This window comes from Leptosomus discolor, chromosome 14 (genome assembly GCF_034619465.1).
Source record: "Leptosomus discolor isolate bLepDis1 chromosome 14, bLepDis1.hap2, whole genome shotgun sequence".
Classification (NCBI taxonomy): domain Eukaryota; kingdom Metazoa; phylum Chordata; class Aves; order Leptosomiformes; family Leptosomidae; genus Leptosomus; species Leptosomus discolor.
This window is the reverse complement of record NC_141404.1, coordinates 10,919,572-10,943,781: the sequence shown is the minus strand read 5'-3', so window position 1 is coordinate 10,943,781 and position 24,210 is coordinate 10,919,572. Positions and strand designations below refer to the sequence as shown.

Here is a 24,210-nt window from a genome sequence, read left to right as displayed (position 1 = left end):
ACAAAGTTGTGGTTTCTGTTTTTTAGTTCAGATGCCCTAATGTACAGAGTATCTATAGGTCATTGTAAGCTTCTGCGGTTTTTACCCCCTCTTTTGAAGCTGATTACTTGTTTCTTTGAGTGGGACTTGCAAGGCTATTTGTTTTCAGTAAAAACCATGTCTTTTGTGCCATTTCATGCCTCTATAGTAACTACCCCACTGCTATCACCTCAGTTACTTACCTGTTGTCTGAATGCTTGGCATACACATTCACCACCACTGGTTTTTTTTTTTTTTTAAATTTTATTTTTTGTTACAGCAACTATACATTGTGGAAAGAACTGAATGTCTGCAGAATATTTAAACTGAATCTTTCTGGCACTGCTCTGTGTATATGTTTTTTGTTTTGGTTTGGTTTTTTTATGCTTTGACAAACAGGGAGGCTTGTTCTGTGGCCTACGTGCTAGGAAACAAGTTATTTGTTTGAAAGCTCAGGTGATTATAGTATTTCATAGATTTTTATGAAATCAGGTTAGTAAAATCTCATATATTGAAAGCAGTCAGCCAACCAAGCTGGTAAACTGTAGCAACCTCAATTACAAAAAGCTGTGCGATTTTTACTGTAAAATCACTTAGACATCCTGTGGTTTTTTTCCTGTAATAAATACATCATAAAATCAATTCTGTTATTCTATTTCCTGATCTTAAATTCTTTAATGAACTGCTTTAGCAATAAAAGTCACTATTTGTACTTCTGATTTAGTGAGCTGTGATTGAGTGAAGAACCTAGGAAAAACTAATTATGTGGCCTGTTTTTTAACGTGTTTATATAAATACGTCTACATCTTCTGGACTATATAAAAAGCCTTGGAGAACTGTCAAACAATGTGATACAATGCTGCAGACATGTGTTTACGCTTACCTCTTGAAAAAGATGTTTCTGGTTTTGAGCTGGTATTGATATGTGTAGTTAACAAAGCACACATGTGCAACAAAAACATTTATGGAAAATAAATGGATTGAGAACATGAAGCGTATGTGGAAGTTTCTCTGTATTGATAAGGTGATCAGATTTGCATTATATATGAGTCTAAGCACTGTAAAAACATACAGACTTATTTTGCATCCCTTTGATAAGGGAGCTCTGTGTAGAAAATTATGAAAATAGGATAAGTTTTGTAATAATCTGCATGAAGTGTTAACTGATTCTAGGTTACCAAATTTTTTTTACACTCAGTTCATATCTGGAAGCTGTCTTTATTTTTCAGTTGAAGCAGCGATTCAAATGCTGAGTATTTGGCTGAACTAATGTAAAGTTATAGAATCAAACAGCAGTTCATTTAAAGACTCATTTGCAGTTATCCCTCAATGTACATACTCAGGATAACCAGTTCATGAGTCTGGCTTGTTTCTTAAACTTTTCTCCAATGCCTTTTTATTTTGTTCGGCTTTGTAGGTGTTAAAACAGAATTTGAAACATGTGATTTGTCCATATTGCTGGTTTTCTGTAACCATATCTAAAGGTTGTATTGAAATTGTGATAATCTTGTGTCGTAAATGCAGGGTGTTTTTTCCATGCTGCTTTGAAAACTTGAAAAGCTTGGCTTTTACTTTGATTTTTACCCGATTAAAAAAAGAGGGGGGAGGTTGGAGGAGGGAATTTTTTTGTCTTCAAGTTGTCTTTCACATTTCAAATAATTAATTAGAATTAATTTTCTTGCTCATGCTTAACCTTTACATCAAACAAATAATAGAAATCTTAAAATGTAACACTTTGTATAAGCTGTTCTATGCTGTTTCTGCTGCTTTTAACTCACCTGGCTTCAGGTATTTTAAATGGACTAAAAACTTGTTCATTTACACCCTGGGAATCTGTTGGATTTCTCATGTTAATATGCATAGAAATCTTGTTTTGAATAGGTAGGTGGTTAAATGTATCTGTTCATCCTCCAGTGCTCATTAACACACTGTTACTGAGTTATGTAATATCATGGATGGTAACCATTAAGACCTAGTAAAAAACTGATTGATAAAACATTGGTCCGTATGCTTTTCTGTTTAAAAAGTATAAATCTGATTAGCTGAATTAAACTAATTAGTGGCTCTTCAAATTTGACATGGTAGTCAGCAGTGTATATGTAGCCAGAAGAATGCACATTCCAGTTTTTTATTGGTTAAAGTGTTACCCTGAAGGGCCTGTGAATCTTTGCATGGTATAAAAAGACTTGTTCCCTCTTCCACTTATTTCCCTCTGAAAAAATAAGTAGGGGAAAGGGCAGTATTTTTACAGGCAATTCTGGAGCTGCTCCTAAGTTTCAAACTGGATATAGCATGCTTAAAACACATAAATGGAAACCTCGGGAAACAAGAAGGAAATCTCTTAACCTTCTCATTTTGCTGCTTACAATAATGCCCAAGAATCTTCTCTTTCTTTGGATATTCTTGTGACTTGCATATTGGAAGACTCTGTAATTTAGTATAAGTAGTAAAGGCTTGTTCTTATATAAAATCATATTACTCTTTACAGTTACAACATAAACTTCAGCTTGAAGTGGAAGCTGCATCAAGACAAATGTTAGTTAACCGTTTCACAGTCACCACAGAGTTAGGTGCCTGCCATGTGTATATATGCAAGTTGTACCCACATATTTAGTGGAGGAGGATTGTGCTTGAGTTCTAATGGGCTGTGTTCTGTGTCAGTTACCACTCCTGACCTGCTGTGTTGTCATGTTAAAGCAAATAACGAGTTTGTGGTGGTTTAGATGGCTCTAATTTGTCACTTTCTGCAATATGCTCTGCTGTAAACTGATTTCCAAGTTACAAGCACCTGGAAACAATAATGGACAATAAACACAGTCTTATCTGTCGAGGTTTGTTGTTCAAGGTAGGTAATTAGTAAGAATTTGTTAAATGGTTGATATTCCTTTAGGTGGACATCTGGGAGATAAAACTTACTGTTGCCAAATTGTACTTGTTGTGGTCTCAGCATTTCTATCAAACAGTGGAGCACATGCTTTTTAAGTGTGTGGCAAAAGGTAAAACACTGTGCACTCTTATACTTGATAAATACAAGAAACTTCAGAACCAGCTTTTGGTGTACAACTTCTGGCTCTTATGACTTTAAGCTTGCTAGATAAGCTTGCTTTTGGATGCTGTTCAGCTGTATATATTTGTAAAGTTGGCTTTTCATCTGGGAAGGTTAGTGTGAAGTAAGTAGTATTTCAATGCTTCTTGACTTACAGGGGTCTAGACTTCATACAAATAATCTGGAAGTGGTGGGGAAGATAAGAGAGACTTCAGCTTGTCTTAACTTTGAAGTAAACCCAGTATTTTATTTTAATTAATAAATTGATGTCACCTGAAGTATTTCAGTGTTTCAATCATTTCAGTATCTGAGCCGTTCTGGGCAGTTAACTGGTTTGTGAGTCCTCAGTTAATACTTTGTATTAATGATAAGCTCTTGTTATTCATGGTTTCCTTGAATTTTGATGCCAACTTTCAGTGACTATTTAGTTTGCTGATCTAAAAAGGGAGGTTTCTTGAGATGTCTTTGCACTTGTGGAGTCTAAATGTACTCTTAAAAATGTTGTTACTTGAGTTAATTTCTAAAACATGGGAAAAGTCTTATAAATGTTAGATTTTTAAAGTGCTTGGAAGTAAAATTGGGTTTTTGTTCTGAGACATTTGGCAAAGTTTTGGAAATAATGGACAAGTTTATCAGTGATACTCCCAAAATATACCTGGTTTATTTTCCCATAGCAGCTAATGCTTGCTCGTAATTTTTTTTTACCTAAGGCTTAGGTGCAGTTTAATAATGTTTATGTTCTGATTATGAGCAACTTTTAAAATATTTTAAGACGTGGTTCAATTTAAGAGTAAATTTAACTTGAGAATCTTCCTGAGAATGTTTTTCTTGCTGTTTTAAAATGCAATAAATACACTTAACTTGAAATTTTAAATACATGTGAAAAGCAACTGCTTGTCATAAATGGCAAGCATTGAAATAATGTTAAGTTGTTCCACGTGTTAGTGCCCCGATACATGACCTCATATAGAATTTACTGTGTGCAAGATATCTTCTTCCTCTAGGCATTGAGTAGGCCATTGCGTTTAGACAGCAGGGGAGCAATGGGCTAAAAGCAGGTGCAGCAGCTGAAATTGTGGTGGCCTTTCAATGATTCTTGTTTACATCATTAATCTTTCTGAACTCGTGAGTTTTTCAGACAGGGCTGGACTTTATGGTTTGTTAGTGTTTTATAAGGTTTACTATAGAACCTTCTACTTAGCATGAATTCTTGCCACCACAATATAAAAATGCACACATATATTTTGAGATTGTGTGTATATCAGTGTCCTCTCACTGAATCTGGGGAAATGGCATGTAGCATCTGCTTGTATTACCCTGATTCTCTGAAAAATTATATTTCACATGACTGTTCTCATCAATAAGATAATGTGAAATCCATGTCAGATACATACTCCGGGCGGAAAACTTCTTAACGTAGACCAAGGAAGCTGGAGTCATACTGCAGTATGTCATATCTCAGCAATTACTGCTGTTTTACTTTTTTTTTCAAATTATGTGCAGTCTCAAACAGTTTCTCTAGCTTTTTGTGATTTCCTCTCTCCTCCCCCATGTAATTTTGGATTCTTAACATCCAGAAGGTTTTGATGTTTTAGGAAAGCATGGTTTAAATTTTGCATCGATGGCTTTGTCTATGATGCTAAATTTTCAGTGTGGAATCTTGTGTGATACTTTTATGTATATACATATGTATGTATGTGCAGATAAATATATATATATATATATAAAAACCTTGGTATTTCTCATGTTCATTTTTGAGCGGCTTGAATTCTTGTGCTGCATCAAAATGGCATTTAAGATGAGAAACTACAAGTTGTAATAATTGTAGTAAGATATGATCACCTTGTAGAAGTATGTTTTTACATTATTTTCATGCTATATGTTTTTAAAAACATATATTATCTTGAAACTGCTTATAGTTTTTTCAAAAGATGGTAATGGTTTGTTACACATGCCTGCATGCTATGTAAGGACTTGAATGAAATGGACTTTCACTAGGAAGACCTTAGCAGTTACTCTATAGGTTTTGCACTCCTCATGGATAATAAGGTTTATCAAAATGGAAAAGTTAAAGATTTAGTTTTATTTGGGGTGCCTTTTTAGATGGTGACAGTATCAACACACTTGTTTGATGCAGTAGTGAATATGTTAATTCTGGCAATGAGGTGCAATCATTCTGGTGGCAAACTGTATCTGATGGGTGAACTCTTTATCTGGATGGTTGTTTTTGAAGCACTCTAACATGTGGAACACTAATAGGTGCTTCAGCTGAAGATGTCTATATTAATCTTGAACAGTCTTCTGGACAGCACTGCCATGAGCATGTCTCCAGGCTCAGTTCACTAGTTCTTGTTCTGAAGTAAGTTCTTAACAAGTGTCAGAAATGTCATCAGATTTTACAGGAGTGTGCTTCCTGCAACTGCTCAGCCTTAGCTGAAATGTTTAATTTGCTGGTATTAAAACATAGCTAATAGTTTGTGCTAGTCTTAATCCTTCATGGTTACATAAAGGGAATGACTCTCTTTCCCCACTCCAGCAGTCAGATCTCACTGCTTTTTTCTTTCTTTTTTTTTTTTTTTCTGGTTGTATGTCCAGAAAAAAAAAAAAAAGGAAAATTCCTGCTGGTTCAGTGAGGTGAACTGTCTCATCAGCAGGTCAATAAACACCAGAAACACTATAAAGGAGGGCACAGGACCAGGTGGTTTGGAGCAGGGGCTAGGGAGCTACGCATGGCATTCTCTCATTTGGTAACAAGCTGTTAGCTGAAATCAGCTCTTGAGCCAGCCCATGGGTTCTGTTTCTTTTGGAAAGGTTTTTCAGATCTGAGCTCTCTGTGCTTTGAGTAATAATAGACCTTGAGACCTTCTATCTGACTGGAAAGGAAATGTTCTGTACACTTTACGCTTTTGATTTGTAGATTAACAGATCTGAACACTTTACTAGTAGTTCTGGAAATTAAAGTTCTCCAGTGTTGATTTAAAACCATTTCTGTACTAGTAAATGCAGGGAATGAGATGTAGTGAATTTCTACTTGTGTTGTTCGTGAATCTTGACTATAACAAGAAAATGAATTGCTGGTTGACGTATTCTAGTCATGGTTTTACAGTGGAACCTGTAGTATAAATCATAATAGAGAGAGCTATTTTATGACTTTCAGCATTACTGATGCAGAATTAAGAGATCGATTATAGACTTGCCTTCAGGCAGCTGCAGCCATAGTTTTTCTCATCAATTGAGAAAAAAAAAAAACACCACAAAAAACCCCCCCTGTACCCTATAAGTTTGAATATAGTAGGTTTTTTCTTAATATAATGTTGGAAGTCTTTTGACTACCTTTTCGTTTGATTTAGGTTTTTTGAAATGAGTTAATACATTTCACAGCTTTTGTTTCAATTACTGAGGTATTTAAACAGGGTGCAAAGTATAAGTAGCTTGAATTCTTTCAGTGATTAAATAACTTCACCTTTAAGAAAGTTAAAGTCCTTTATCACAATCTGCATATACATGCATAGTGTGAAATGTCTCAGTGGACTATACTACCATCTGTGTTCTTTGTCGAGAGAAGTATTTTGAGTTTAAAACGTTGTCTAAGGATCCTTCCACTTTCTCTGCCATGCTTCGTACTTGGCATTTTTTCTTTCTTCTGTAACACTGTTTTCTTTCAGATCACCTGTTCATTTTCCCGTTTTCTCCAAAGTGGAGAGTCAAAGACTTACTTTGGTTTCCTCTCTAACTTGCCATCCTCCTTTGCAAGGTGAACAGGAGCTTTGTCATCACATTGATACTTCTCTCTGCTCTGGATTCAGATGTCAAAAGAGATGACAATCTTTGTAAACCAGTCTTTTTTAAAAGTCTGTTTTAGAATCTGTATAGGCACCTTCTGCTATCTTAGGCTAATACAGGTGAGGAGAATGGAAGGGTGTGGTCAGTACCATGTACAAATTGGAATTTTCAGTTTTGATACAGCCTGCATATAGTTGCTATTATCAAATACAATGCAGAGACTGGATCCTTCAAATTCTTAAATTGCTTTTCTCCATCAGTCTCTAGTATACAGACTCCTTGCAGCAAGGAAATAGATCTTCACTAAATGTAATTTGTGTTTCTGTGCAGTCAGTATGTAGCTTGTGAAATTAGGTACAGAGTTAACTAACAAAGTGGATGTATTTTGTAACTTGGAAAAATGTTGTCCTAGCATAGCAATTTGTACTTGAACATTTTGTACTTAGTTCTGTGTCTGTGTCTCTGAGCAAAAGTAGGCTTTTACGATTTTCTTCGTGGGTGCCAAAGATTAATGTGGTATTTTTACCTCAGTTGATTTGGGTTTTTTTTCCTAAACAAAAATTTTTAGACATCTAAGTTTCTGAGCATGTGAAAATGATCAGTCAAGTGTTGTTTGTTTTATTTTAGTAAATGCAATACAGATGATTTCAGAGAGCTGTATTTTCTTAGAGTAGTTTGAACAGGTGTTCTGTGTTGGCAAAATTGATAAAAAACTTAAGTTCTCTAACAAAATGTTGAGACTTGGCACTTATTAAATACAGTACCTTCCAGCCTGTTTAATGTTTGGGCAACTGAGGAGGAGCAATGCATATGCAGAAATTCGATAAAATCCCTTGAGAAAGTGGGGGGGGGGGGGGGGGGAACGACACGACAAGCGTGTTAAATAATCGAAAACTTGTTGAAGCATGCATATTTTATGATTGAGTGCTACAACTGGTACTAAGAAATTTGAGACTTCCTAATAGTTACATTGAGGCTGCTTTCCTTATCACTGAATAAAAATATGGCATAAATAATTCTGCTGATCTCTGAGACAATTAAATGTAGTTATATTTCTGAGAGTACATTGAATACTTTAAAAAGTAAATACTTTTTAACTTCTTCAGGGCTTTTGAATTTTTCCAAGTGATGCTTGGATCCAAAATCACAGTGCATTATAGGTTTCAAACAATTAGGCTCACGCTTCCACATGGTTAAATGTTTGTACCAGTAAAAAATTGTGAGTTTTAACTATCGCCTGACCTCAGAGCAAACCAAGACTTTCCCTTCATGATGCTTCAATGCAGGATTATCCTAGAGGATCTTTTGTGAGATCTCAATACCTTGTTTTATTTAATTCTCAGATTTTTTGTAATAAACTGTTTGCAGTGAGGGTTTTTCTTCTCTAACCTTCCTTGAGGACACGGGCCCTGAAAAGCACACTGATGAAGTGTCACTTCGTTCAGCAATGCTGGGCAAGTTCGCTGTAGTTACCTTGGCATGTGCAGAAGAGTTTCAGTGTGGCAGTGCAGCTATTACGGAAAATGGAAAGCAGGCAGTCGGGCTTTCTGTAGCTGAATTAGCAGCTATTTTTGACTCTCTTCAGTCACAACTGAAATATTTGTTTGACTCTGTTAGAAGTAGACCAGTGCAGGATACTTCGGTTGAAAGTGGAGAAAACTGTTTTCAGGATAACATTTCATCTCAATAAAACCTTTAGCAAAGTGTATGCTGAATACATCCAACTCAGCAAAATAGCTGCCTTGCTGGTGTGGGTTGATGACCAAGGCTTTAAAGAATCGTGTCTGTTGTATGTAGGTCTTATGCTGGTAAATTAATGAGACCTTAGATCAATTTTGACAATAAGTGTTAGGTGGGTTTACTCTCCTAATACTCCACTGTGCCATTCAGCTGATTTGTGATGAGTTGATGTGAGCATTCCAGTCGAAAAAGAATTTAAAAAAACCCAACCCAAAACCAAAAAAACCCACCACCCAACCCAAAAAACAACCCCAAAACAGCAAGCCAACAACCAAATACACCCACCCCCACCCCCCAAAACCACAAACAAAACCCCAACACTTCAAAAGCAGGATTTAAGGAAACATTCAGGTTTTGTGGTGAAATACAAATGAATTTGAATCCTTCTAACCTGCTGACAAAACCAACACAGTTTAGCTAATTTTTTTTTTTTTTGTAACCAGACTTGAGAAAGTGGTCTAATCCACTAAGTTTAGTTGTTTTTTGAAATTATTCTTTTGTCAGGGCTAAGAGTAACATACTATGTAAGGCAGTTATTCCCAGGATCACTTCTTTCCTGCTAAATAAACTTGTTTTGTAGTCTTCTAGATTCTTCTGCATGCCTGTGAAATTTTGAAAATCACTGAATAACACAATAAAGTAGCCAGCTAGTTTAGAACTTCATTCTCTTTATGTACTGGGAGAGAAGAGAGCACAAAGACGGTGAGATTGAATCTGTGCTATATTTCTGTGTTTGAACAAGTGCCATTCATGATTAACTCAGGGTACTACATGGACTTACTCCAAATGAAGAAACATTAGGAAAGAAAACTAAATACAGTAATTTATTGGTACGAATCCGTAGAGTCTGCCTCCTTCCTAATCTTGAAGATTGCTCATAGTTTTAAAAACAGTTCATTTAGGCTGCTGGGGGAGGGAAGGCTGTCCTGGTGCTGTCCTTGCTCTTTACAGCGTTCTTTATTTTGGCTTTCAAAACAGATTATTTTCAGAAAAATATTAATAGTAATAGAGTAATTTTTATCATATGCTTTTGTTTGCTTGTTTGGGGTGTGCTGGTCCTTCTGGAGGTGGACCAAGGTTTCATTTCACCGAGGTTTTGTGTAATACTACATAGACCAGCGCGTGGTTCCAGCCCCACTGCCAGCTCTGCTACCTTGTTTTAGGCAACGGTTGGCCAAGGAACTAGTCAAAGGGCATCAGATTAGGAACTAATTAGTTTACCTGCTTAGATGGAGAAAAGAGGCTGTGATTGGACCAGGTTTGAAAATAAACTGATTTGACACTAAAGAAAAATGCATTTGACAGGGACTATCCTGCATGAAAAAAAACTGGGATAAAGAACCAGAAATAATGAATAACATCCCAGGATAATGGGATGTAGCTTGGTTAAGTTGGGGAAAACTGATGCCTAGTGGTAGCCTTGCCAGAGAAAATAGGAAACAGTGAGTTTAATATTGAAGAATGTTTAGAGTTGTTATAGACTGCAAGACCAATATGAGATAAAGACACACCCAGAAAAGACTGAACTGGGAAAAAAATGAAAGGAGACGATAGGGTAAGTGCAGAAATCAGCAGAAATGTTGGCTAATTAGTGAAAATTCTGTCAAGTTCATGCATCGCGCTCTGAGAGAAGCCAACAGAGAGTGTGCCTAATGCTTTTTTTATATTGAGTCAACACTAGCAACTCGGTAACTTTCATAATCCTAGTCGGAGAGGCTGGAGAAGTGCATTTAACATTTCTGGTCCAACTAATTAGTCGTGTATGTAACAGTTGTGTGTGTAACAGTGTGATGCCTCGCATCAGGAATTGTCCAGGTATGCTTAAAGGTCTGAAAACTGCATATAGGCTAAAAAATAGAACGTTAATATTGCAATGCTGGTTTCACTAATATTTAATGTAATCTAGGTTAATTATGCTTATGCATTGGTAAAGTCCGTGGCCACGTGATCACATACTGTTTCTTCTGGATTCATGGCTTCTCTGGGAATATGTTAGTACATTTGCTGTGTAGGAACCCAAGCCTGATTGAATGCTTTGTGTGGTGGACTATTTAATTCCATTTAGATTAATTTAAATGATACCCTCTAATTTGGGATGTTGAGTTTTTACTTCTGCTTTCTGTTTATGAAACAGGCACATAGCACTGCTGCTTCAGCTCATGAGCTTTAATTTGAAACAGTGGACAAAGCCATGATGAAAAAAGTGCACATGCAAACTTAGAAATTTTTTTAAAGCAGCATGAATAGCCCTAGAAGTCACTAAATAAGACTGTGGAATCATACAATGAGTAATGAGAATAAAGCAAAATACTGAACTAGCTACTCACTCATTGAACACTGTCTGTGTGACTGAGGCAGCAGTCTCATGTTCTCAGTAGAATGTGATCAGATAAGATTACTGCAGCATCTGTACAGAGGCCACTTTAAGGCTTCACAGGTCAATTTTTGCTTTAGTATTTCATAAACTCGAGTGTTTAGTATTGCAGCCTTAATCTGTGTAGTTCTGTGTATTTATTTAATTTATGTGTTGGGGTTTTTTTACCTACACAGTTCACTTATGTATTTGTCTGTTTATTAAGAGGCTTAATATTGTCAGTGGCCATCTGTCAGGATTTTGCTCTGCATAAGAGCAAGGACTTGGTGAAAGAGTTATCTTTGTACACATTCCTCTTGGATCACTCAGTGACAGTCAGCCTGTTTAATAGCTTGCCTAATAACTAGGGAAGATGCCATCCACTGGAAATCCTTTTCCTAAAATAATGTGCAATTACTATTATTCTACTATGAGATAGAAACTTAACTTTATGGCTGCAACTAGTGTAATGAAATGCAGCCATGTGGTGTTTGTTACTAGATCAGGTTTCTCACAGAAAGATTTGTCTCCTGTCTTATGATTTAAATAAATAAGCAAGCAAACTCCCTAAGTTCTCTTTAGTTTGTTATAATTCACAAAGCAGTTAGCAGTGCCTTAGCAATGTAACTGTATTTGCTTTGTTTGGCAATATGGACAGCATTGATCAAAAAAGCGTCAGGGAAAATGTATCAAACTTTTACAGGGAGCTGTTCTTTCATTCAACACCATGCAAGACTGATTTCTCTGTGTGGCTCCTTAGACTTCTCCATACGCCTTCATTTCATTTGTTCAATGCATGAAGCAATATATTCAGCTTATACCTTTTTTTGTTAAAAAGATATACACATGTATGTGTGTGTGTATATTTGTGCGTGTATGTGGAATATGAATGGGTTGCTATAAAATAAAGGCCTTATTTCAAAAAAAGCAGAGTTGTCTTCAGAAATAGTGACTCTTAAACAGATTTATTTTAGAATTATCTTTAGGCTGCATAAGGATGATTTTTTTTTTAAAAAAATATTTTTTTTCTCCTTAAATGCAGGCCTAGTTTGTCAGGGAATTAAATGAAAGAGGCGTAACTTTGGCTCTTAGTTTATAGCAAAGCAAATAATGTGAAATGGTTATTGTGTTTTAACAAATCACTGTTTATCAGATGATCCATTGTAACTATGTGCTTGATTTTAGCAAGTAAAAACATGCTTGAGTTTAACAAAACAAATTTTACCCTGAGGAATGTCGGCTGGCATGCAGTAACTCCAGTGAGCATTATTAATTCATTCATGATGCCTGCACCATAACTTCATGGGCAATAAATATACTCCTAATTCTTACAAACAAATCCTGTAGCTTCACAGTTCAAAGCAAATATAAGGAGTGTGAAAGGAGGGATGCATAACATCTCTTGGTTAGTGCAACAATCTCATGAGGCTATTAATCATAATTGCTGGTATCTTTTCTTGGGATTAAAATTAAATGTACAATGCTGTTGCCCAGTTTTAAGTGAGTTTGAAAGACTTTGCAGCAGCATCTGTGTGCCATGACTGGTATTATAGGTAGTTGATTTCACAGTAACAACAGTAACGTAGCCAATATGCAGGATAGATGATATGTTCTGAAAGAGGAAAAAAACCAAATCCACCCATCATCTTCACCTTTTCTGAATTGTGATGTTTATAGCTTGCTATAATAGCTTACTCTTTCTAGGGCTTGGGCTAGAGGTAATACAGAACACCTGTATTCCAAGATGACAACACTTCAACTAGAATCAGAAAGTTGGATACACATCTGAAATTTCTACAAAAAGATTGGAAGTATAATAATAAAATCGGGATTATGTCTCCACTACAATTACAGTATTTTAAAAAGCACAGCCCAAGTATTTGAAAAACAATCCTTTCTCTGTGTGTGTGTGTTTTGTTTTATATTTAAACTGGTTTACTGGTTGGTTTACAATACTTTCTTCAGTGAGCTAGGCTGAAAACAGCAGAGGACACCAGTTGACAGTCAGTTTAAAACTATTTGCTGATTCATCTGTCATAGTGATGGCCTCAGGCCAGAGCTTGGCTTGCAGACTAAAGGCTGAGAGCTGTGAAGATGCTGGGACTTGAAGGAATGTTGGTAAATTGTTGCTGAGTGAAGGCAGCGAAAGTTTTTTTCTTTATTTTTGAAGTGATTCTAATTTTGTATTGACAGAATGTCTTCTACCTTGAACTCTCAGTCTTTTTTAGTAAATGGAGACCAAACATTAGAAAGATACAAGGATGGAACAGCTGGATATTAGTTCAGTGCTGCTTCCACAGATATCTTGTGCAACCAAAAATGCAGCTCAAATAAGCTTATGTTTCACAGCAATCAAACAGAGTTTTGGCAGCGGCTTTGCAAATGTCGTCTTTTCCTGGCAGACTTGCAAAATAAACCTGCTGGGTTAAGTAATGAGACTAAAAGGGAAAAAATCCAGGAAGTCTTTTCTTGCCAAGAAGCAATCTGGAAGAGGGTTACAACTGAAAAATTGATGGTTTCTAATTTAAGAGAAAAGTCTTAAGTAGTTTTAACCCTTTTTGTATGAAAAGGGTTAAAACTGAGGAGAGTTTTGGATATCCAATTCAAACATACCATGTGATTTTCAGAGAGTACGCCATTTTAATTTTTTTTTTAATCACTAATAATGGAACTAGAACTTGTTTATATGAGCAGAACAAATAGCTCACTGCCTTCTGCTTTTCAAAATAAGTTCTTTCAGGAGAGGGCATGCTGTCGTTTAACAGTGTTTTGTATATAACATCACTCTTCTTCCCCATAGCTGTAAACACCAGCAGGTATGCTGAAAGTTATAGGATCCAGACATATGCAGAATATGTTGAGAAAAAACATGAAGAAAAACAGGCAAAGAGAAAATGTACAGAAGATAGTTGGAAGGAGATGGAGAGAAAGCGGTTAAAAACTCAATGCACACCTTACGTTTCCCAGAGTCGATACTACTGTGTTAACAGGTGAGACTTTTCCTGCATTGCCAACTCTTGTATTTTTATTGCATTTTTATTAGAAGTCTAGCAATTTTGGGGTAGTTCTTAACCAATAGGTGACTTTTTTTTCTGTACATATTTCTTTGTATATAAATCAGTATTGGTACATCAGCTGTCACAAGATCGTAGGGAATTTTGTCACAAGTGTGATTGGTCAGGTTTTTAAAATACTGAGACCTTGAGGGCAGGTCAAATCACAGCTTCTGAGCTTGATGTAGCAGTACCATTTCTTCCAATCAAAATAAAAGAATTATTTTCTTAATGCATTTGACACTTCTGAATCACTTGTGTTATCTGGAAACTTAGCTGTCATCTTATACCCTTGTAAAGCTGTCTTGGTTTTTGGATGGCTTTCCATGGTGATAATACTGCCACAGAGGAGGGTATAAATTACCATTTTGAGCAGTCCTGATGAAGTTGTCCTTATGCTTCAGAAATAGGAAGGCAAATGATGATATTTTGAATGGCTTTAAGCTTTTGGAGTAAAACTTGAAAAGGGTTTTAGTTAATTATTTAAAGACAAAGTTAAGTCAGGAGATGCTGGTTTTGATTCTGGTATAGTATGTTGTATGTGTATTTCTTGTTCCATTTTTACCCTTTCATATTAATGACAGGTTTTGGATATGATGGTAACAGGAGGCTTCTTTCTCAGTCATCTGTGTAGCTGTGAATGGGAAGGGTCTTTTAGTGTTAATATAATTGCATAATTAACCTAGCAAGTTATTGCCATTCTCCCCCCCCCCCCCCCTTCCCTCCCCCAGATTCTATCAATAATATGTAAATTAAGTTTCAGTGCACCACACTGCATGTTATGTTTCTGTCAGGTGGTATTTTGGGTTTTTGTTGTTTATTTTTGTTTGGGGCTTTTTTGTGTGTGTGTTTTTCCTGTTTAGACAGACCAAATGAGACGATCATAAAACCAACACTGAGGTCTTCCTGCTTTATCTTTCTGGGGAATGCTGTGATAAGTTCTAGCTCTCATTATATCTTCCTGTAAGTGTTATCTGTCTTGTTCTGCTCTTCTCACTTAGATGAGCTTATGATTTGCCTACTTTGCAAAATTAAATGCAGGTGTGTATTTTGGCTAGCTGTCAAATGTTCATGGCTTTTGTCATGGTGGGAATTCTAAATGTGTTAGAGACATGTTTGACCCCTAAAAACCATATGGAGGAACCTGGTGATAAAATCCGTATCAAATGAAGTTAGTTTAATTGAACTATTGTACTTAGGAAAAATTGGGAGTGTGTGCTGTGAAGAGATGAGGAGCTCTAAAGGTTGTCCTGGCTAAAGGTTTACATGTGGCTAAAGTTTAGGTCTATAGTTAGGTCTGTATTATCACATCTTGAGACTACTGCAAGGAAATACTAAGTCCTAGTTTTATTTCTACTAGAGGAAGTATTTCTTCTCAGTGAACGTTGTTTTTTGGGAATCTCACAGATTTCTAGACAGATGGCAAGAGTGGCAGCTTATGGTTTGAACCACAGACAACTTATTCTTTTAACATATATTTTGGAAAACAGGAAGTGCAGAAAGCTGATTGGTTGTTATCTTGCAGAGAAGTTTGAGGACTACTGCAAATGTGCAATTTGGAAAATTGAACAAAATTTTCAGTTAGTTCTTTCCTTAAAATTATGGTATACAGCAATGAGTTGTATGCCTAAGCACTTAACCTCCTTTGAAAACTTTTAATCTATTCTTTCTGGTGTTGTAAAATTCCACAAGAAGCAGTCTTATTTTTAGGTGATCAACACCTTGATAGCCTTGAATAGCAGCCTTTATTTTGTTGATAGAACTTCTTTTATAATAGATGTTACATGAATTTTTGTTCTCTTGTTACTCCATTAATAAAGTGATCTGATTCTGTCCCAAATTCCCTTTCATGCAGGTTTTTTGACATGTTTTTCTTACTTTCATTTTTATTTGTCACTAGTTAGTGTTCTTTTGTCAGCCATCTTTTGTAAATGCTTCCTAAGTGTAATCCTGTTAGGTATAACATAGGACTGCAAACCTTGTGGTCTTTCAGTCCACTCAGGATGAACGATTTCCTTTTGTTTTCAGACAAGATATCTCAAAAATATTTATTTATATTTTTATGTAGTATATATGTTTTACATATCTATATTATGTATAAAATACAATAAGTATAACATAAATATTTATATAAAGCAATCAGGACAAATATGTATCTGTGCATGTATGTGTGTGTATATTTGTCCAGATTAATTAAAATCATATATAGATGAGCACTTAATACTGTGTTGTATCTAGCAGCTGATCTCTTATAGTAGCTTCATGTTACTACATCATTTTTTTATTTATTTCTTGTTTAATAAGCTTGCTGCATAAGTTTCTGCCAGGGAGCACAGCTGCAGAATAGCTCTTTCTCTCCATGATGATAATATAGGCTGGCTACTTTTTCATTCAGTAATGAAGTTGTTGGGTATTTCTTTTAAGGAACTTTTGTATTAAATTGACAGATTAATAAGTATGTAACAAAGGTTCTTTAATTCCAGTCTTACTAAAAAAACTGTGGTCCCGTATTATAGAGGAACTACTCTTCAGAAAATGCAGTGTAATAGTATTATAGCAGTCATAAGGTAAAATCACTTACAATTAATATATACCCCTGCATAAAACTTACTACTGTTAGATATCAAAATTGATTTTAATGGAAATATGCCTGATTATTAATGTCAGATGGAGAAGTAGAGGGAAAAACTGATGCATTTGACAAAACTTCAGGTAGTTGATAAGATCCCCTTCTCTAAAGCCATTTGTTATTCAGAATGCACTTTTGAAACGGACGGATCATGGCCTCTCATGTCTTCTACAGTACCAGCTACATTCTGCTTAGCAAATAACTGCCTGCCATCTCTGCCAGGACTGTTAGGTGCATGGATTTAAGGTCTTTAATAAATATTGCAAGCAAATTATTATAGTATTCTAGTGTTATTTCAGGTGATTTCACCTGTTCTTAAGCTGAAATGACTGATTTTTATGATGGGTCAGTAATTACCACCCCCCTCAATGTTGTTCAAAGTGACAAGAGAACACATGGTTTATGTTTTCATTTGATGGAAGTAAGCGGTCCTTTTAAAAGTAGGACATGCTTTTCCAAACCAGAAAATATTTAATGCTATCATTCATTACAATTGTTTTCCCACATTTTGCCCTCCATCTACTTGTTGATTCTTTTAAAATAATTACCATAGTATTAGTCAGATTGCTGCCATTTAGTAGCTGAAATGACATTGCAAAGTTCACGGGCAGTTTAATCAGGTGGAGTCCGTGCTCTTTCTGGCAGTAGTGATACATAAGTCCTCCATATCCTGTTGATTCATCAAATTGTGTTGAGTACTAGTGTTGCTAATCATACTGCTGGAATTTAACAAAAATACTGTATTCTTTGTTGATTAGGATTGTATTTAATAGGAATAGAAATAGAGAATAAAATCTAGATTTTCTGTTTCTACCGCCTTCCTGCAGTGGCACTCATTCATCCTTACCAGGTTTGCCTGTGGGCTGGCATTAAAATAGGTCAACAGAAGGGAGATGTTGGAGAAGAAGGACTAGGGGAAACTGCCGTCATTGGAGGAGCTTGGAACCCCACCTACCATCATCACTGACTAATGTGGAAGCACTAAGTAGATTTGCCTACTGGCAATGTAAGATAGGCTTTTCTTGTGGTGGGGGGTTTGGTTTGGTGTCTCCTCCTCCCCCCCCCCCCCCCCCCCCCCCCCCCCGAAAAAAAAAAAACCTTGGCTAGAAATTTTATTTAAAAAATAAGAACAATCTCCATTTCAATATAAAAAAAAGAAATTTGAGAGTCTCTTTAAATATAGTCTTTTTTAAAAAGTAGCAATTATTGGCTGGGTAACTGTTGTGTATGTGTGTTTTGAAACCTAGGTGCTACATTTGTCAATGGATAATGTAAGACTGTCTCTAAATGGTTCAGGTATCCAAACAGTTGAGGATCCTAAAAAGTATATCTGAATTGGACAAATACTGACAGCTATTAGTTTGTTTGTTTCTTCCACTTCGTTTAGTTGTTTCTCAACAGAGTAAGGAAATTGAGATAGAAATATGGACATATTCCAAAATAGCTGGTATAATTAGAAAACTGAACTTTGCCCTGAGTAGTGCTCTAACTCGTATGTACAACCATGCTGATCTGCTGCTATTACCAAGTGAATAAATAATGTTGCTGTAGTCCTTGAATCTTATTTTAGGTCAAAGAAAAATAGTACACAAAAAAATCAATCCTTAGCCATCTAGAATCCATGCAATCAGTGAATGAATGTAGAATAAAATTAATATTTTGAGAGAAAGCAAGAAGTCAACAGTTCTTGATTATAAGATAGATATATTTTGGGTTTTGTGCTGCCATTTTTTGGGAGTTTTTTCCCCCATTAACATATCTGCAGGAAGAACATAAGCCTAAAATTAATTTTTATTTGGTACTTTGATACACAGCTAAATGCGCATCTAGAACTTGTTTCTCATTATTTGCAATAACTTCTCAAGAGTCTAAGTTGAAAAAAATTAAATTCATCTGTAAGACCTTTCAAAAAGAGAGCTTCTTCCTACAGAGTGCAAATTCCCTTCTAAGAGCCCAGTGCTCATAATATGTCTAAGAAATCCTGGGATCATAATTTATGGCTCCCGAGTTTTATTTACGTATGTATTTTACAGAATAGCTCTCCCAAAAGTATAATTCATACAAACTTTTCTAAACAATGTTTAAAAAAAAAAAAGGGTTTTTGCATTTTCCAAATGCTCTTTCTTCACTGGACTTCTTTTCTTTCCAAACTTAGTTTTTTGCCGGTTTTACAGTATTGAAGCGCGTATGTAGAATAAATAGTTCTATCCAGCTTTTTGTCTTTTATTGGTGGTAGTTGTGGTGTGACTCAAAATAATGATTTGTAAGAAATCATGCAAGAAGGCCTTCTGTGTGCGAATGTTTGGAGGAAAAGCCAGCTATTCATCAAAGTAAATGGTGTTTGTGCTCCTAAAGTGGAAGTAAGAGCATGAGGCGTAATCATATGTTTCATGTTTGTTTATTGCCTTGGACATCCTAGAAACAGTCTGTTTTAAATTGCAAAATGTTCAGCTGAAAAAATTCCATTTCAAAGCCAAATTTAATAGTCCTTTAGCTGAAACCGTATTGAAACACCATAATTCCCAGCTATTATCAATTAGAAAGAAGAAATAAAAGAGCTTGTAAAGCTTTGTTCTGTAATTCAGTATTAACTTTTGTTTAAATAAAAGAACAGAACATGACTTAGGTGCATACAGCCATTTTGTGTAGTCTTAATGAAAAAATAAAGGTTTGTAAGACTAAAACTACCTTTTTTTTTTTTAGTTGGATGTTCTAAAAGAGCATTAGAATAGACATTTAAGTAGCTGATAGTCACATGACTAGAAGTTTGTAATGGGAAATATTTTTATTTAGCTGTGTTCTTTCTTATGCCAACTTGATTTTAATATTGTCGTTTGTTTTTCAAGAAACTTAACAATAGCATTTCAGTCAAACGAAAATCTATGCAGTGTTATTTCAATGTAAGCTGAATGAACTGGTGCTCTAAGTTTATCTTCGTACTGTATTAGTCAGGCTTCATTCAAATATTTCCTATGAAATGAGTGTGCAATTTTTTGTGTGCTTTTTTATTTTACCAGCCTGTTGGATGGTAGGACTCTTCACTTTAAGGCCTGGTTTAAAGTTTATTATATGGAGCTTGATAGTTTTCTCTACCTTTATATAATAGGAATGTTTTTAAAACTGCATATAGTTCCAGGAGAGAGGATGAAGTTAGCATGTAGAATCCTTCAATATCAAGATGTGTCTTTGAGGGTTAACAACAGTGTTAATAGAGAATGCTTTACAAGAGCTTTCAAAACAAGAGAATAAAAATTAAAACTAATCAGGGATAGAGAACAGCTTTAATTACATTTGACTTGAGTGATCTCATTGGAAGAGCAGCTAAGCCTGTGACATCTATAGTATAAAGAATGAATATCTTCATCTACATAAGACTGGATTAGTTAGCCAACTTACAGAATTTTATAGTTAAGTCAGATCTTCCAGATAACGTAATTTCATGGTACACCACTTACTACAATTTATTCCACTAGCTTTGTAAGCATTTAATAGACGTAGAACAACTAGTACCAGTGTTATAGTTATTCTTGAGTTCTTCATAACTACATTTCTTCTACATTGCAGTTTTACAGGTACTGGTACAGTGGGAAAGAGAACCATGAGTCCTATTCAGGAAGAAACTGGTTCTGATGATATGGAAGAGGGAGAAGGCCAAGATCCAGAATATGATCAGACAGACTCCTGTGCAGAGTCGCTTCCAGATGGTGAGAAGAGCACCAAAAGGTTCAAAAAGATTAAGACAGAGCAAGTTCCAGCAGGTAAGCGCAATGTTCGTCTGCGTGGTTTTCTGTTCTGTTTGGAACTACCCTAGGCCTGAACAGAATGGAAGTTGCTTTCTTGCATGTCTTAACTTTTTTGAACTTCTGTGAATGTAATGGGTAAGTCACTGTTATAATATTTAAACTGAAGATTGCATCATAGGAATATTGTTTAAAAAAAAAAAAAAAAACAAAACCACAACCAAAAAAAGCCACAAACAAACAAAACCCCACCTGACACCAACCAAAGGAAGCAGGATGTAGTTGATTTCTTACTTACTTAATTACTTAAAGTAAAGCTCTTTGAATATTTTTAGCTGTTATTAATCTTTTTTTATGTGACCTTCTAGTTAAGGTTACCCGTTACGTTTTGGATATTTTAAGGAAAATTGAAGGAATTCTGGAAGTAGGAGTCTAGAGTAGATCTCCCTGTTAATCCAGTACTTTATCACAAAATGTAAGGTTAACTTAATGTGGGCGTTTTCCCTTAAGCTTGATTGGATGGAATGGAGTCACAGCATACTTGATGCACATGGCTTGACCTGCCAGATGTATGTCATTAGACAACCTCTTGTTGCTTGCGAATGAGTCCAGTTTTGATAAACCTACCTGCTGCTCTGAAGGCTAATATGTGTGCCCTTTTAATTAAGCACTTTAAGACTATGTATCCTGAGAATATTACACTAACATCCTTTATTAGCAATAATTTGTGAGATATTTCTGTAAGTTGAGAAAATGGAATTTCACAATCTGGTCAGAATATTATTTACCTCTACAGTTAAGCCATGACTTTGATAGTTTACCTGCCTGCCCCTCACCGCTCTTCTGGCACACTGCTTGCAACAATGCTGGTTTAGGTTGAGTGCTGTTTGACCCGGTCAGGCTGCTGTTTTGTATCCCTTGGTATAAATAACTAGGCTGCAACTCTACTGAAACCGTTTCCTCTCTAGAACATTTTCTGAGCATGTGCTGACTTTTGAGACAACTCAATGAAGGAGTAAGCTGCCAGGCAGGTGCTGATCTGTTGGGCTCTTGACCGTATGCAGGTCCTTTGCATTTATGAATCACTTAACTCTGTGGTTTTTCTGATAATGCTTGGCAAGACAGTGATGAAAAGAGAGTGTGTTTAAAATCCCTTCCAAACATTTTCGACAGGTGCATCATAGTCACCCTTAACAGTTCTTGCAGTGTACCACATGCTCCGAGTAAGCCTTTGCTTATTTGAAAGGCTTACTGGACCATGAGCAGATCATGCACACTTCATGGGCTGCTAGTTGTTGAAGCTTGAGGAGATGCAGATTTTGAAAAGTAGTTGTAAAAGTTCAAATTGTGGATTTGCCCAAGTGATTTTTTTTTTTTTTTCTCTCTACTGTTACGTAGTTTATACATCTTCTTTTTTTTTAATCTGGTTTAAAACTCACAATGTAACACCTGAAAAATCGATAGTGTTACTAATACGAATTATAAACCCAAATCATCTTTTTCTTTCTTCTAAAAACTGTTTTGATGTATGCATTAGTATATGCAATGTTGTGTGGTGTTTGTAACCATAGCCTTTATTATTCTTTGTTTGATTGAAGACTTTTTCACCTAGAGTTGACGTAAGAGGTTTTTTGTAGACTTTAATACCTACATATTTTTTAGCCAAAGTACTTTGAACTGTTTGTCTAAGCACAGGCAGGTGACAATTGGATGACTATGTTTCACCTGATATTTTTGCTACGCTGTGTGACTTATTGCAGCCTGTATAAAAAAAAAAAAAGGTAAATAACCTTAGGTGACATGAATTTAAACCTCAAAAGGTTATACTTTCATTGATCTATTTATTTTTTATTCTATTTCACCTTTTGTTAGGAATTGATTAGACTATATTAAAAAATTAAGTACTATCTTAATCTGAAGCACTGCCTGTATTGAAGTATATTCAAATATCAGTAGTTAAAACTTCATTTCAGTTCTGCTCTAGCCACTTTTATCCAGAAAGTGGGATTGTATACCAAGCATCCTTTTTCCTGATTTGGTAAAATTTTCTTAGCTGATTCAAAAGCTGTGCTTGGAAATTACTTTCTTCTTGTAGTTCAATAGGGTAATTGGGCGATGCAAGCATATGCAAAAATGACAAGACTGTCTACTGTAATGCCAAGTATAAAATTCATGCTCTTTATTTAGCATTATGGCAATATACATTATTGGTATTAGTGTGATTCATCTTTCTTCTCCAATTAATTTGGGCTGGAAGTATTCTTCACTGCTTTAACTGCCTTAAACAAGAATAACTGCAAGTACACTTGGGAAATAGTATTATTTAACTTTATCATCCCTGTTATTGTAAAAACAAAATTACTTGGATTAAAAATATTTGTTAATTGCAAAATATAACAGTTACCATTTGGGTAAGAAAATTGACGTTAACCTTTTTCTTCTTTCAGTGCCTACTCATGAACAGTCTCTTGGTTTCCCTTTATAGATAATGACTTGCCAGTAATATATCTAGAGCTTCTCTCTGGAGGAGAAAATACTTCTTTGTATGCTCTGAAAGAATAACCACATTCTTGATTTAGTTTTTATTCCTTTCAGTGATTATGTATTGAAGTCTTTAATGTATTATTTCATGACTCTGTCTTTTAGGAAGCCTCACAACTAGTTCCACTGGAATTTTTGAAGTCCCTGAAACATGGTAGGAAATAACTGCCTTAACAAGTGGAATGGATTGAAAGCCGTTGTGAGAATACACCTCTTGGAAGCCATACATTATTTAAATAAAGCGGTGTTAAGAAAGCAGTATGTGTCCTGAAAATCAGTTTAATTATTTTAAACTGTTTATTGAACAATCACTGTCAATTTTACTTGTATGTATATTAACTAGTATATGATTCATTGTTGATTGTGTAAAATCCTTGCTGTCATTAATAACGTTAGATTTAAGAAGCAAGACTACATGTATTTTGGTCTCCTACTTTGGCATGCTGGCTATAAAATGTACAAAAAGTACTGGCACTCCATGATTTTGTGCTAGGCTGTTTCCTGTGCTTGAGGGGAGTTGCCACAGATCTCTTAATCTTTAGCTATTTTTTCAGGCAATATCAGTATGCTGTCAGCATTCTTGAAACAGGTAGAACTTCAGTTTCCCATATTGCTTTCTACCAGTTACTTTATCTGCAAATCTTTTCTAGTTTTCCATTCTCTAACCCCACCTCCTGTGCAGCCAGTATTCATCTAAATACCAACTTTACACATACCTTTACCCTTTCAAAAAATGGTAACTTACAAGTTTCTCAAACATTAATTTCCTGGTGGGGAGGTAGTTTTGCTTTGTTTTCACATCTATTGCTGTTTTCACTCTTAAGTCTTGATCTGTTTCTTCCTTCCTTCCCCAGCTTGTGGGGTTTTTGTAAAAATATTTTTTGGTACCTGTGACAAACCTGCTAACTGCACCAGCCCTTTATTTGTTTAAAAAAGAATCTGCATTGGTAGATTTCGGAAAATGTTTGATATTTAACATTTTTGTATCATGGAAATAAAACCAAAAGATGTATTTCCATAAAATGAAAATTAAAGACATTTTCTTAGGAACTGATTTGTTTTTATTTATTAGCTTCCGAAATGTTTTCAGTGAACCCTTCTTTTTTCCTCATAATAAACCAGGTTTTTTTGTCAGCCTGTGATTAACAGACCCTTTTGGGCCATGGACTACTCTCAAGATATTTGTGAAATGTAACCAAGAAAAGGAAGCCTGTTGTAAGATTTAAATCACTGTGTGTTTCCCTTGGCGGGGGGCGGAGAAGAGAGTTCTACAAATCAGTGAGTTCAAAGCCATTGCTGTGGAAGAG

At 35.5% G+C, this 24,210-nt stretch overlaps 1 protein-coding gene across 2 annotated transcripts in view; it reads left to right on the top strand.

Moving 5' to 3' along the window:
- PARN (poly(A)-specific ribonuclease) overlaps positions 1-23,881 on the top strand; it is a 62,268-nt gene extending 38,387 nt beyond the window's left edge. For both annotated transcript variants that reach the window (XM_086472860.1, XM_086472859.1), the window contains 3 exons: positions 13,741-13,930; positions 20,187-20,380; positions 23,009-23,881. In XM_086472860.1, the coding sequence (XP_086328986.1) occupies positions 13,741-13,930; positions 20,187-20,380; positions 23,009-23,061 (437 nt within the window). In that variant the 3' untranslated portion in view covers positions 23,062-23,881. The remainder of the gene's footprint in view (positions 1-13,740; positions 13,931-20,186; positions 20,381-23,008) is intronic.
- Positions 23,882-24,210: the final 329 nt, after the last annotated feature.